The sequence below is a fragment of the Marmota flaviventris genome, chromosome 1 (genome assembly GCF_047511675.1).
Source record: "Marmota flaviventris isolate mMarFla1 chromosome 1, mMarFla1.hap1, whole genome shotgun sequence".
Classification (NCBI taxonomy): Eukaryota; Metazoa; Chordata; class Mammalia; order Rodentia; family Sciuridae; genus Marmota; species Marmota flaviventris.
The window spans coordinates 32,686,215-32,701,988 of record NC_092498.1 but is presented as its reverse complement, the minus strand read 5'-3'; the positions used below and the strand labels follow the sequence as shown (position 1 = coordinate 32,701,988).

Below are 15,774 nucleotides of genomic sequence, written 5' to 3'. Positions count from 1 at the left end.
CTTTGTTTCAATTTTTTATTTTGTTTTGGCACTATAAGCAACACTGACATTTATTTTATTTTTCATTTACTTAATATTTATATGTTTATTCATGTTTCCATTTTCCCTTTCCAAGAACATATATAGTTCAACACCAGTGAATTAAAAGACACACTATTTTGTACCCTATGTGCTTTGCTTAATAGTCAAGGTTATTTTTTGATAGCCTCAAAGTCTTTGTAATCATGATTTATCAGCAGCATAAAAAACTGATACTAGCTAACCAACAGTGATGGATTATTAAAGGAAAACTAGCCCCACATACTCAATAGGATGCTTGGTGTTTTAAAACAATTTTTAGCAATAACCATTACTATATATTCATAATTACAATTCTTTGAAGAGGATTTATCTCATTGATTATTATATGTTATCTTCTGCCTTAACTATGACTATCACAACCCTACATCTTTATTCTACATACATTCAAAAACAAATCATTTGGCAAAGTGTGATTTGTTTGCTCAGTGGTATTCCACAAGGAATTTTTATGATGTTTTCCCGGGATAGGTTTTTGCATATGAACACCAGCTGAAGGCACTTCCACACTGATTGTAGGTATAGGTATCACTCCAGTGTCAGATCTTTACAACTAACTAATGTCTGAGTGATCACCACTTAGAACGTTTACATACATGTGATTTCTCATATTAATTTCATTGAAATCACTTCTCTGGTTCAAATACTTATTATTTTGCTAAAGATTTCCCTCAGAATAAGTTTTCTTGTGTACATGAAGGTCAGATGTGTGTTGAAGGCTCTTCCACAATGGTTAGTGTTTAAGATTTCTTCTTTCCCATGAGAATTTTCTAGTATATATCAAGGTTAGCTGATGGCTAAATTCTTGTTCAGACTCATCACAGTCATCGAGTTTCTCTAGCATGTGAATTTGTTCCTGCAATGGTTACTGAAAGCCTTCCCACCATGTACACATCCACATGCATAGCCAGTGTATTTCTCCTGTGGTTTAAAGAGATGATCACTGTAGCTCTTCCACACTAAAGGTTTGTTTCCTGAGCTAAATCTCAGTATTAGCATTGTGCTTGAATTCCTCCTCACATTCACTATACTTAGAGGGTTTCTCTTCATTACAACTTGTTAAAACCAATATTATACTTTGATCAAAATGTTCCCATATACATTCAAAAGGCCCTCTCAAATGTCAAATCTCTTACTGTCATGAGAGGAAATTCCAGCAACTATTCTGTGTGAAAATTACTTCTTGGTTTTTAAATCACTTTTCCTGCCTGGACTCAGGCCTCCCTAAAAAATTTTTTTGTTGTCTTTATTCTTTTCTTTGCTTCCATGGTGCTTCTCATTGCTCTAATGAGAAAATCACTCAGATTTTCAAAGCTAAAAATCTAGTAGCAGAAAAGCAAAATTAACTTGAGCCATACTGAATTCCTATAAGAAGGAGGCAATGACTGAGGGTGAAACAAGGAAGAACCCAATGGATGCACAGAGACAGGTGACTGATGTTCCCGAGCATCTCATCTCTTCTCTGTTCAGAGGGAGATGGATGGAATTCAGAACTACATGTTTGAAGGCCACTGATTCCTGGGGCTGCACTGTCAAGAAGCAAGCAGTCCCTGTATCCTCCTCTATCTACATTCCTAGGGACAGGCAAAGGCTCTAAATGGGTAAAGAGCCAACAAGGATGTGGAAGACAGTGAGGCTATGCTACCATGGAAGATGCTATCACCACACTGCTCAACACTGACTTTCTCTCTCAGGTAAGAAGCCTATGTTGTACAACATTTCCCTCATAGTGATGAGAGTGTAAAGCAGTGTAGATCATTTTAGATTTCCTCTTATGAAAAGTCCCACTTTTTTCTATTGAATTTTACCTGTCTCTCTTGTCCTGATAATTTTCAGAGGTTCTTAGCATATTGTAGACATTGGTTTTGTCATCTACAATGAGGGCAATTTATCACCTGCTTAATTTTGTTTGAGATAATTACCTTTAAAAGCTAAAAATCTAGACAATTAAATTGATTCATCTTTTCTAACTTTGGGTTTCCCTTCTGGGTTAAGGTCATCCTCCCACCAGCCAAGCTGATAAATGGAATTTTATAAAAATTTCTTCAAATATCAATAACTTTTAAAATTTAATTATTTAATCTATGTAGGTTTTTTAAATATGATATAATGCAGGCTCCAACTTTATATTCATCCAGATAGATGCTCAGTTATGCTAGAAAAATTTATAAAATGTGCTATTACCTATAAGATGTGTGCCATACTAAATATTTCTGCAGACTAATATCTTTCTCTAGATCTTCTATTTTGTCACACCAATTCAATGTTATATAAATATAATTTGTTCTCATTACAGAAGCTTTAACATTATGTTCAGATATTTGGTAAATTAAGCCCTTTGTATTATTTCCTTTTTCCCTTACATCTATAATTTCTCATATAAAATTAAAGATTGTCCTACACAATCCCTTCTAGTAACTCAACGTTGTTGGCAGTTCTATTTGAACAATACTAAATGTATATCTTAATTTATGAACATGCTTCTAAACTGAGTTTTCCCATCCAAGAACATAGTATAACTTTTAACTAGCTTAAATCTAATGTTTTTTCAAAGAAAAAATATTATTTTCTATAGATAAATCCTATTTCTTAGTAATGAATTTAATAAGTATTTTGTTGTTTGGGTGCTATTATAAATGAAACATTTTTTCCCATTTCTACTTCTAGTTCTTACTGTGAATACAGAGGAAAAAAAACTTAAGTTTTATAGGCATCTTGAATCTGACTTTCTCCTTTACAAATTATCTTACCAATTCTAATATTTTTAAATTGAATTAATTTGGTTTCCAAGGTGGACATAGATATCATTATACATTGTGTTAGTGTTCCACAAAGGCCCATGTATTAAAGGCTTTCTTCAGCTTGGGAGTGAGGCCTAGTGGAAGGAAGAGAGCCCACTCAGGGTACACCCTTTAGTGGGATCCTGGAACTCCATCCCTTTCTATTTTTTACATCATGGCTGTCATGATGAGCAAGTCCCTCCATCGCTTATTCCCTCCATAATATACTGCCTCACTACAGACTCAAAAGCAATGGTGCCAACTGATCATGGCCAAAAACATGAGCCAAAAATAAACTGTTCTTCTTTTAAGGTTTATTACCTCAGGAATTGTATTATAGTAACAGAAAGCTAACACAGATAGGGTTATAGATATATGAGCAAAAGGAGGTATTTCATTATGTATTTTCTTTTCTTAGACTGATCATTTCATGCAAAGGACATTGCCTCCCAGTTTTAACTGAAATATTTATAGTGTTTCCTCAATTTAAAAATATAATTCTTTATGATCTATATTTTGTATAATATTCAGGAATAGAGTATTTAATTTGAAATAACTAAACATTATCAAATATCTCTTAACCTTGACTACAGACTTTTTCCTTTCAATTTTATGTGGATAAATTTCCTAATAATGAACTACTCTATATCCTCCTATCTAAAATCCTGTTTAGTCTTAATGCATTTTTTTCTTTAAATATTTCTGTATTTAGTATTTTATTTCATTTAGAATTTTAAAACATATATTTATACTGAGTTGTCCTATAGTCATTTTTGTAGCATTTTTGTAGCATTATTAACTTTTAGTGTAAACTAAAAATTTATGTTATCTTTTTTTTTTCTTTTCAGCCTTTTTGTTTTTTGAGATAGGGTTTTGCTAAGTTCTTAGGACTTTGCTAAATTTCTGAGGCTGGTCTTGAACTTGAACTTGTGATCCTCCTGCCTCAGCCTCCTGAGTCACTGGGATTACAGGCTTGTACCACTGTGCCTGGCTCCATGTATCCTTGAAAGAATTTTCCTTCATTTTCTATGATATAAAATAGTCTCACACAGGTTTGTATAGCCTTTAAACTCATCTGGTTCTGATGAGTTTTTAATATTTTATCTGTAGTCATCATTCTAATTTATTCTATGGCAATTTGTCTAACTTGAATTGATTTTAGTAACTCCTATTTTGCTAGGAAGTAATAAATTACTTCTAGGTATTCATCATTTTTGTCAAAGAAATTTAGTGAAAAAATATTTCAACCCTTCATAATCCTGACTGAAGAATACTGAAAGCAAAAATATAGAAATTATAAATATAGGTTTTTTAAATATATAAATATAGGTTTTTTAAATAATCCATTCCATGATGGTTTGGAACAATAGTTCTAATTTTTTATTTGATCAAACATCTACCTTGAAATTCTCATGATATTAAAGGGGTTTAAAATTTTTTTTAAGGGAAAAGAGTTTTTTTTCTTTTGAAGACAGCTTTAAATTGAGTTGATTATATTAATCCACTCCTCAATATCTTTGTTTTCTGTCTACAGATCTCTCTAGTTCTGAAAGTGCATTAAACTCTCTGATAATTGTATTGCATTTTGTTATCTTCTATTTTAATTTTTAGTATGAAATATAGCATATATACAAGAGCTTATGAAAACATTTGTCTACAAAACATTATATTTGAGGAACAAAAATAACTAAACAGCCACTTACTAACAAATACACAGAATGTTACCAACACGCAATAATCATCTATGTACCCTTCCCTGACACTGTAATTCTTTCCTTATTCCTAAACATTATGTTAATCATTTCTCCTTTTCAAAATACTTAAGAAAAAACACTGTGTGCCCATCCCTAAATAATAAGCTGTTCAACTTTTCCTAGTTTTGAAAATTAAATAAATGGAATTATAATTGCATGACTTCTTCTCTCAATTGCTTTTTAAATTTTCTCACAACTTCATGTTTGCAAAAATCACACATTCTGCTACATGTAAACTGTGTGGTTCATTCATTTTCACTGCTGAGTAATATTTTATTAACTAAATATGTTACAATTTATAGGCAATTTCTACCACTGATGAACATTTGAATTGTTCTCATTTTGGCTTTTATTAGCAATACAAAACACACAGTCAATTCTAGCTGTTATAATGCTTTCCACAATTTTAAATCTATAAAAAAATGTAGGCATCACTCTTTAATTCACTTTAACCCCAAATGAAAGTTTCTTAATGGGAATAATCAATCATGCACAGTATAATGACTAATGCTCTCATTTATATTTTCTCCATCTGGACACTTCTGTATTTAATATTCACATAGTTTTCACCTCTATTTTTCCTCCCTTTACTGTTTTAAACAAGTTTCTTTGCCTCCCTAGTAATTGGGAAGTATATTACACAGATAAAGAATGTACTTGATGTATTCTTTAAATCCTTACATGTCAGCACATTTCTTTCTTTCACCAGAATAAGCAACTGCTCTCTGGGATGGGGAGGGGATACTATCATCCTTCTTATTCATAGTGGCCTATGAAATTATACCTCCATCTCCCTGTTCCTATAGTTGAAAATAAATCTGACACTAATATAAACATCTTGCCCATCAAATCCTTTTGCTGATTTGTTTACTTTGGAGTTTTTAAGTCTGGTATTTTATATTTTTTAAGTTATCTTTGAATACTAGGATTTTCCCAGCCTATGCCTAAGTGTGGGGTCAGTTTGGGTTTTTGTTTTTGTGTAAGTCTTCTCATTCACAACTAAATAAGTCCTTTCTAACAGGAAGTTCAGGTCTTTTTTCTTTTATTCCAAGAAATTTTTTTTTTCTAGTCCAAAAAAACTTTCTTCTATTACTATTTGTCTCTCCTCCTCCATTGTCTTTTCCCCTTCTGTTGCCTATAATTTACATACTGGTGCTGATTTTTCTTGGATATTTACTCTGTCATTTGAGAATTAGTTTGGAACATCTCTTAATTAATACTATAAATAAATACTAAAATTTTAATGAATATTCTTTCTTGGTTATTCAAGTTATCATCTATTCATTCTTTTTTTTCCAAAGCCTTGTGAGATTTGTTAATTTAATGTTCACTGGATGACAGTCCAGTTCCTGGGTACACATATTATATGATGATAAATGAGGCAGTCTCTGGTATCATGAGTCAACAGTTAATACATGAGGGAAGCTGTCCTTTCAGGGAGAGAAATCAGGATGAGGCCCCTTTGTTCTTTCTCCTTACTCCTCTCAAAGACAGGGAAGATAAACAACCTTACCATTTAAATCTTTCTGAATCCTATTGCCTTCGATCCAAAATGTCTATAATTTTCCAAAGGCATTTCCCATTCACATTCTGACCCTAACCATAACTACTCTCTCTCCACCAAAAATAGCACCTACTCTCCCCACTCTCACTTAAAGATCTTTCTCTGGGCTCTCTCCTGCACCAGTTCTTTCTAGAAATACAGACAAAGCCTAGGCCTCACTCATTCCTCCCTCCATCTCAACCACCATCCCAAACAGCTACAGAGGATGGATTTCAATTGGCAGTAGGAGGTAGGGAGTCTTTCAATCCAATCAACTATTAGAATCCATATCAACTATTTTTGAAACAATAAATAGATCTTCTGTGAGAATTAAAACTTTATTCAATCCTTAAAAAAAGACTACACTTTGTAAAACCAATCCTATATTATTAGCACAGCCACATAATGATGTTGTGAACATTGTAGCACTCATGTACCTTTCTCTAGTTCCACTGGGAAAAGTTCCAGCTTCTCTACACGCTTTTCAAGTTCATACTCAGCAGATGCGGCCACGGGGTCAACTTCATCATTTCTCCTGTCATAGTCTTCATTGGAGTATGTGTTAAAAACCTATAGCAAGAAATCAAAACCAAAATGTTAATACAGAAAAGATGGCTTTCTAAATTTTTTTTTAAATGGCTGGATAAAACTACAAAATTTTTAAAAGAAAACAGGGTGGTGTATCTTCTTAATAATTTTCTGTTTTTAAAATTAATTGCAATGTTAGGAAAAGAAAAACTAAATCAGAATAAAGATAACTTACTAATTTAAAAATATGTATGAATAATTTTATCAATTTTAATAATTTCAGAGTCAACATCTCTATATAATACATTACTTGAAAAACAGTATCCATCACCTTTTATATAATCAGAATATACCATCTAACTGCAATATGCCATTGTAAACCAAGTTTAGAACATATTGAAGCAACCCAAGCAACTACCATCCTATACCTTTCTTATGGAATGACCTCTACTAGCCCTAGCAGTGTAGATCATCAATACTATGGAACCACTGAACCTGATTTCTAACATATACTGTCTTGGGTTGTGTTAAACTATTCTTATCTGACATCTCTCATTTTATTTGTACATAAATTTAAATCAAAATTTCATAGGACATTTCAAGAGATTGCTTAAAAGTTTTAGAATAAATAAGATATTGGTAAATCTTTATTTTTACCTAAATCATTCAAAAGAGTACTAAGTGTGGCCTTCAGATATTGCTATAGAGATCATCCTTATTTCAGTTGAAGTATTTATTTTATTTGAAAAGAAACTGGACTGGTTATCAAATCACTCTCTCGATAACACTGAAGAGTATTTACAAGAAATATATAAGTCATCAAGTGTAATCAATATATATAATAAAACTGACATTTTCAATTAAATTCAACAATTATTAAGCATCTAAATGGTGCCTGGAAAAGCTTCATGAGTGCCCCGCAAAATCTTAAAATCTAGGTGTGAATAGAACATATGGTGGTCCTGTGGTACACACCTATAATTCTAGTGGCCCCAGAGGCTGAGGCAGGAGGATACCAAGTTCAAAGCCAGCCTCAGTAACTTGGCAAGACCCTAACCAACTTAGGGAGACCCTGTCTCAAAATTTAAAAAAACAAAAATGGCTAGAGATGTGACACAGTGGTTAAGTATCCCTGCGTTCAATTCTCAGTACCAAAATAAATAAATAAATAGATATATGTTTTTTAAAGGTTGGGATTGTGGCTCAGTGGTTAAGTGCTCCTGGGTTCAATCTCTGATACAATGAAAATGCAGAATAAAAAGTCAGAAATGAAAGAAAACATACTTATTGCCACTCAAACTGATAGGTCCAGCTTTACATGTGCAACTGGAAAACTAGCAATTTTTAAATTTTTTATATGGTAACCTGTAAGCCAATAATACATATTACCTATAGAGAAGCAGCTGCAATGTACTTTCTAATGGTACATACCTTCTCAAAATTGTGTCCTTGGAGGGTTTGTACCTGAGTGGACACTGTTTTTCTTACTGACTTTCAACATGATTTCATAGCCTCACACACTTGGATCTTCACTTAATCTAACAAATCTTCACCTATAGTAAACATTACTATATCAAAATGCATATCTCTAAACTGAAGTTTATACTTTTATTTATCTGATTAGAAAATATGCTTCCAACACCTATTCCATAGAAACCTCTAATACTGTTAGACTTGCGACTTCCCCATACCCTTTTTTATCTTTCACTTTATAATTTTTTGTAAGCACATATTCAAATTTATTCATTCAACAAAAATGTACAGATTACCAATTCTATGCCAGCTATTCTGCTAGATATTGGTGAAGGCACAGTCTCAATCACCTCATAGTTTATGATGGACACAGAAATAAAAATAAACAATTATAGTACAATGTGATAACTGTTTTAACAGAAGAATGTATCAAGTAATTTTTTGCCTTAGAAAAGAATCTTGTGGAGGGGAGGGTGTTTGTTTTGAACCTCAAAGAACAGAAAGGGATTTACATATTCAAATGCAGAAGAGGAGGAATGTGAATTTCAAATATAAGATCCTACACCACAAAAGAAAAAAAATAGGTAGATAGATAGAAGGTATTTGGGGGAAAAAAAATTGATAGTTGAGTGGATGGACCACAATACAACACACCCAACAAAGTAAACTTCAACTGTACATACCATTATAGTTTAGATATGAGGTGTCCCCCAAAAGTTCATGCGTAAGACAATGAAAGAAAGTCTGGGGATGAAATGGCTAGGTTATGAGAGCTTTAACCTAATCAGTGCATTAATCCACTGATAAGAATTAACTAGTTGATATCTATAGGCAGGAATACCTAGGGTCTTACAAGCCCGGGAAATCAGTGGCACATACAACTGGAAATTACTTCATTAACGTTTGCTACTCATCTACTTCAGCTAATAGGTCCAAATATATGACTACAATACAATAATTTAAAAGATATTCACTCTTAATATTTACTAGAACATAGTGAGTAAATAAATGTATGTGTGTGTGTGTGTTTGTAAGAGACTGAGAGAGAGAGAGAGAGAGATATTGTATGTGTGCATGTGAGAGAACTGCTTTAAATAAATGAACACTTTCCTTTTTTTCAGAGTCCTAAACATTGTTATCAAAATGTTCTCCCTCAATTAGGCTAGTTTATAAAGTTCATTTTTAGATATCCTGAAATTAAAGAAAAAATTATAAGACTCCATATTGGAAAATGATAATTTGTTCGGGCATCAAGCAATCAGATGACTATACCAACATTCCATTCTGTAGAAAACAAATAACCTAAGATACCTTTCTATCTTTGGCTTGCTTATGTAAGCATGTGGAAAAAGAAGCCATAAATAATTGAAAAGGAAAAGTCAGAAATTCATTATTTTCAGGTTACAATATTATTTTTACTTGGAAAATCTTAGAAATTCAATAGAAAAAAATATTACAACTAATAAGAGTTCAGTAAAGCAATGTTCATTTTAAATGAACCAATATATAAAAACATCAATAAATCAAAAAATAAACCGTAAAATACTCAGCTATAAGTGTACAAAGATTTCCTTCTAAATAAAAATTTAACTGAGAACACAAGAAGCTGTAAGTTTAATGTCATATTATTCCTAAATTAAAATTTTGAATATTATAAAGATATCCATGCACCTGAATCTCTGCAAATGTCAGTCTATACCAATTTAATTGATGAATTCAGGGCAATCAAAATTAAAAACCCAACCATACTTTTGAGAGAAACTAATAGGCTATTTGAAAATGAACAGTAAGGATGGAAACGAGCCTTACTGCCTTACTGGGTATCAAAATATACAATAAAACTGCATTAATTAAGACAATATAGTTTTGGCCCTAAGGCAGATTTATTTTTATCCTCTATTCTGTTTCACTGTTTTCTTTTTCCTCTTCAAATCAGTTACAGTGGTCATTTAATAAACAGTATGGAAAGAATTAGATATCCATCTGAAGAATATTCCTATTTCATGTCATAAATTAAAATAGAATTCAGATGAGCTAAGAATAAAAATGTACACATTTGTCCCTCAGTATCAGTGTAGTGAGGGGTTGATTCAAGGACCTCTCATTCCCCATGGATACAAAATCTGCAGCTGCTGAAGCCCCTCACATAAAATTGCATGCTTTCATATAACCTACATACATATATACTCCATTCATATACTCTGAATCATCTCTAGATTAATTATAATAACCAATACAATATAGGTAATACATAAAAAGCTCTTATACTGTATTGTTTAGATAATAATGGTAAGGAAAATGATCTATATATGTTCCTTTTTTCTTTCTGGATATTTTCAATGTGTAACTGGTTGAATCTATAAATATAGAACCCACAGAGAACCATCTATATATACTTTAAGAGACCTATAACAAAAATGGGGCAATGTTTCATACATTAGAGAGAGATTCACAGATACTACAAGTTCTAAAGGAAATGAATAAACTATCTGGTTAAAACTCAGTGCTAAGCAATTGGAGGTTTAGCTGAACAGTGGAGCCCTCACCTAGAATGCATGAGACCCTAGATTCAATCCCTAGCACTGCAAAAAAATAATATAAATAAAAATTAATGCTAAAAACTTCTAGAGAGCAAAATATCTATAATGACAATATAAGAAAAGTCACAAATTAGGAGAGAATATTAATATATAAAGGGCTTTCTCAACTCAACTAATTTTGCATGCATGAGTAGAGAAAGGAAATTAACTGCGAATTCAACAAAGAAATACTAATGCCTAGTAAAACACACAATGATGCTCAAGTTCATTAAATATTAAGCAAACGCAAATTAAAACAAGGAGACACTATGTATTCATCCATAAGAATGGTTTTTAAAAAAACACTGCAATATCCAGTGTTTGTGGGGATATAAGAAAAACATTTTAGCCACTTAAAAACAGACCAAAAAAAAAGCATGATTTGAAAACAGTAACCAACATTTTAAATGTAAAAGCCTTTGAGCTAATGTTACCTCTAAGTATTTAGAGAAATACCTGTATATGTGTAAAGATATATGTAAAAGGAAGTTCATTATAGCACTATTTTTAATATCCCAGAGTGGAAAATTACCTAAATGTTAATCAATAAAGAAACTGGCTTGCAAAATTATAACATATACAATCAGGCAGGTAATGCACATCTATAATTCCAGTTACTTGGGAGGCTGAGGCAGCAGGATGACAAGTTTGACATGAATTACTTATAATACAGATATCATTAAACCAAAAGAGCACATTGCAGATAAAGATATTTCCAATTTCTATAACCCAACCCAATTCATACAATATGAATTTTAAGCTAACTTTGAACCTTCTAAATTTCTTAGCTCAAAATCAACTTGGCTTTTGCCACATCATAAAGTTAGGAAAAGTCTCAGCTTCCTTACATACAAAATGACTGTTACAATAATAATTTTACCCTATAAAATAGTTGTGAAAGTGAAATGGTATAATCCATATAATTGTGTTTGGTTCAATATAGGAAGAGAAATAATCCTCCAGGGTAATAAATAATACAATATTTCCCCAGACACTTACATTCACATGCTCTTCTATGAATGGGTTTTGAATATTTCATCTACTATGATTCTTAACGCCCTTTAAACAAAATCTGCTTAACTAATTTTATATTATAATGTAGACTGGTCTACCAAAATCCCAACCTTTGTCCAGAACAATGCACTATCATTGTATAATGGCTCACTGCTTACCATGCTGTCTGTTCTGCTGGATCAGGAAGAACCTCAGAGATGAAAGGAAGTTTCACATGGATAAATACCTTCCCTTTCATCTATATTGTCTTGAGTTACCTAATTTTAAAATAGTATTTCTACTATTTACATTTATATTACCTCAGGTGCTCTACAAAAATATGGATAATTAATCAAATGATAATCTCAGCCTCATCAAGGTATTACTAGAGCACAAAAAAATCTCTCAAGGCCAATAGCATCCTGGGCCCCAATAATCAATGCCATCAAGATACATATATTTTTAGTTCAGTCACCTTTATGTTGTTCCTGTGTTAGTTCACTAAAAAAAGCAAACAAAAGGATGTTTAAATTTAAGACTTCTTGTTTCAGAGCCAAGAAGTGATATTCTGTTCCTGATCAAAGCAAACAAAACAAGACCTCATGCACTGCTTTGCAGTGGAGTCCTGCTTTCCAGGGTAACAAGTTTGCAATCATATTTAGCAAGGACATTTCTGAGCCAGCAACCCAAGGCTATGAAAAACAAATAGAACAAAAATTAGCTTATTATAAGCTTTCAAATACAGTCATGTTATTTACATTTGTGGTAGTCTCAGCTACAACACTTTTTCAAAATGACAGCAATACATTTTCAACAATAAGAAAAAATCATTTCCTTTACTTCTTTATGACACATTTCTTTAATCAATGCATGTCAAAATAAAGTCAGCATTCTCTGTAAATACTGACTGGAAGGAATCTCCCACAATGCTTCCACCAGGTCTCAGTTCCGGCAGTAGTCTGGGTTCTGCTTAATCTTCCTGACACATCAAAGATGGAAAATGTCCCAGGTTCTAGCACGCTGAGTTTCAGATGCTGGCTGGGCACAGTGTACTACTGGAGATAAGCCAAGCATTCACATGCTCCCACAAATGGACACACTCATCACGAGCTTCCCAGGCAGAACTCTACCTCACCTGCATGTAATTTTAGCTGCTCTTCTCAAGATACTCTAAACTGAAACCAACAGTAAGCCTGAGAAGACAGTCCACAATTTTCAGGTTTTTAAAACAAATTTGGCCATAAACCACTACTGGGAAAGGAGGACCTTGACAGTCATGGAGCAGTATATAATATCAAATTTCCTTTTCTTCGTCCCAGGCTTTCTCACTGACTTACAATAGTAAAAATTACATAGTTTCTTGATGCCCACTGTGCCAAGGACTATGTTAGGTTCCTGATGCAAAATAAAGCAAGTCAAACTGGAGTTTGTAATTATCAGGTATTCTGCATTCACTGGTAGTCTCCAAAGATTATAATAGGTAAGAGTTTTAATCTCCTCCTCTAAGTTCTTGTAGCTTGTTATAATGAAAGAAAGACTCATACTATGGCTTGGGAGGATGAGGCAGGAATTCAAGTTCAAAGCCAGCCTCAGCAATTTAACAAGTCCCTACACAATTTGGTAAGACTCTGTCTTGAAACAAAAAATAAAAAAGGGTTGGGAGGGTAGCTACTAAGGCAGAAAAAGGATAAAGAGTGTGTTCACTTTTCATATTTTTACATGAAAAACTTGAGGTTCAAAGGACAATATACATGCTGAATATAAGGATAACTGACAAAGTTTATAAATGCATAAGTCATTTCACTAAACATGAGCCTAGTGTGGATTACAAAAGAACAGGAAGTAAAAAGAAAAAAAAATACACACTACATAACAGGTGTTGGAGCACATGCCAGTTCAAAAGGCAGCACAAAAAAAGCTTGTATTGTGTCAGGGTTCTCCAGAGAAACAGGACCAATAGGATGTATGTAGACATATTTATTTTATATATGCAACATATTTTTATTTCATTCATTAAAAATAAAGTATTTTTATTTTAAATAAAGTGAATTTATTCTAAGGTCTGGTTCAGATGACTGGGAGGCCAGCAAGTCCAAAATCTGCAGGCCACAGGCTGTAGACCTCATAAGAGCTGACGCTGATGCTGACGCTCAAATTCAAACGCAATTTTCTGGCAGAATTCCTTATCCTTCAGCGGAGGTCAAACTTTTTATAAGGGTCTTCAACTGATCAGATAAGTACGATCCACTTTATGAAGGGTCATCTGCCTTAGCCTCCTGATTTAAATGTTAATCTTATCTAAAAAATACCTTTACGGAAACATCTAGAATCATGTTTGCCCAGCATTGGCAAGCTTGGCATAGCCAAGTTGGCACCTAAAATAAGCCATCACAAAGCTCTTCAAACTATTTTTGAACACAAAACCTGGACTTCTCAGCATTTAACCAAGATGGTCAGACGAATATAGTTTCCTAAAAAACATGCAGATATAAAATCACAGGTTTATATCTAATATTTACTTGGATACTCCTGACACATTAAGGTATTTCACATAGATAACATCATTATCTGCATGGCTAAGTCCTAGATAAGAAAAGAAGAAGCCATCCTGGCTGCAACTGCAGCCAAGAAGGGTGCTGAGGGGAACCTGCACATGGCAGGCTGATGAAGAGCAGCGGGCAGCATGCACTGAAAGCTTGGAGAAATTGCTGGCTTGTACATGTAAGGAGACAGGCTCAATTTTGATATTCAGCCTGCTGGGGTTCAAATTCTTTTCACTACATATGCTCTGCTGTGCTGCTGCAATCTGGAAAGAATGTATGATGGAAATGGAGTCTCTGTAAGTCTAAAGACTGACTACAATGAATACAAAGAGCTCTCCTTCAACTTACAATGGACATGTAGCATGAGTGAGAATACACATGTTAGAAGATACTGGGCAATTACTAATATAGTAGAAATCCGCTTATTCTTAATCAGTCTATCATCTAAAAGAAATGATTGATCACTATGACTAGGGACTGCAAAGATCCTATCTTGGTTAAAAACATAAGAACTAGGGCCAAGAAAAGAATGTGAATACCGGAAACCTTTCACCTCAATTCAAGTGAAAATAGTGATAAGTCCTAAAAGCACTAATGACAAGTAGGAGCTCTATTATCTGTTCCTATGCCAAATCAGCCAGTTCTAAAAGCTCAGTCCCAAAGGATCTCAGGAAAGGGACTAAATACCATCTCCCATTCTAGAGTTCTCAGTCTGCACCCCAGTTTCTCCTCAAGAATCCTATAACATGCCTTCCACAAGACCTACCTGTCACATACTGTTTCCCTTATATAATTCAAAGAGGGACAGTTTTCAGAACCAATTAAAGGTTACAGAAAGAGTAAGTAAAATGGTTTTCAGAAGTATGTATTGGAGGCTTGTGTGCTAGCACCTCTGGCAGAGCTTGGGAATTTGTCTATAAACAGTTTAAGGAGCAGTACAGTCAATAATGGTGCCTTTCTTCCTAGTACCTACATGAAGTGGGCACAGTTTTCAAACCCACACACTGATGTCCCAAAGGATTTGACCAAATGATAACCATATCTGATGAAATGGATACATTGTATGAATGCCTGTCAATTTTACTAAAAGGCCACATAAAGGCTGTAATGAACAGTTATGAATATTTTGCCGTGCTTGCTGTTAAAGAACTTGATCTCTCTACTAAAGTACATGAACCTCCAAGGAACACAGTGATTTACTCTTCTCAAATCAGTGCATATTTTCAAGAAGTAGAGTTCAGTATGAAATGAGAATGCTTTGCAGATGTTTAGAGTTAGACATCTAACTGGATGCACAGCAGATGTCTACTTGGAATATTCTCAGCAAAACTTACCTGAAGGAGTTGCCATGGAAGTAACAAAGACAGAACAGTTTCCAGAACACATCAAGGAGCCAATATGGGAAACAGTACCAGAGGAAAAAGAAGAAAGCAAGTAATAAAGCCTCAGGGAACCACTCGTGACTGGATTTAAAAGGAGAATGGGCCAGATGTGTATGTTTGA

The 15,774-nt window shown here is 33.5% G+C and overlaps 1 protein-coding gene and 1 pseudogene across 4 annotated transcripts in view; one reads left to right on the top strand and one right to left on the bottom strand.

Moving 5' to 3' along the window:
- Nucleotides 1-15,774, bottom strand: part of Ppp1r9a (protein phosphatase 1 regulatory subunit 9A) — a 304,758-nt gene that overhangs the window by 122,779 nt on the left and 166,205 nt on the right. For all 4 annotated transcript variants that reach the window (XM_027955448.2, XM_071612431.1, XM_071612439.1 and 1 more), the window contains exon 3: nucleotides 6,593-6,725. In XM_027955448.2, coding sequence (XP_027811249.2) covers nucleotides 6,593-6,725 — 133 coding nt within the window. The remainder of the gene's footprint in view (nucleotides 1-6,592; nucleotides 6,726-15,774) is intronic.
- On the top strand, nucleotides 15,168-15,709 carry LOC114107954 (small ribosomal subunit protein uS10m pseudogene; annotated as a pseudogene).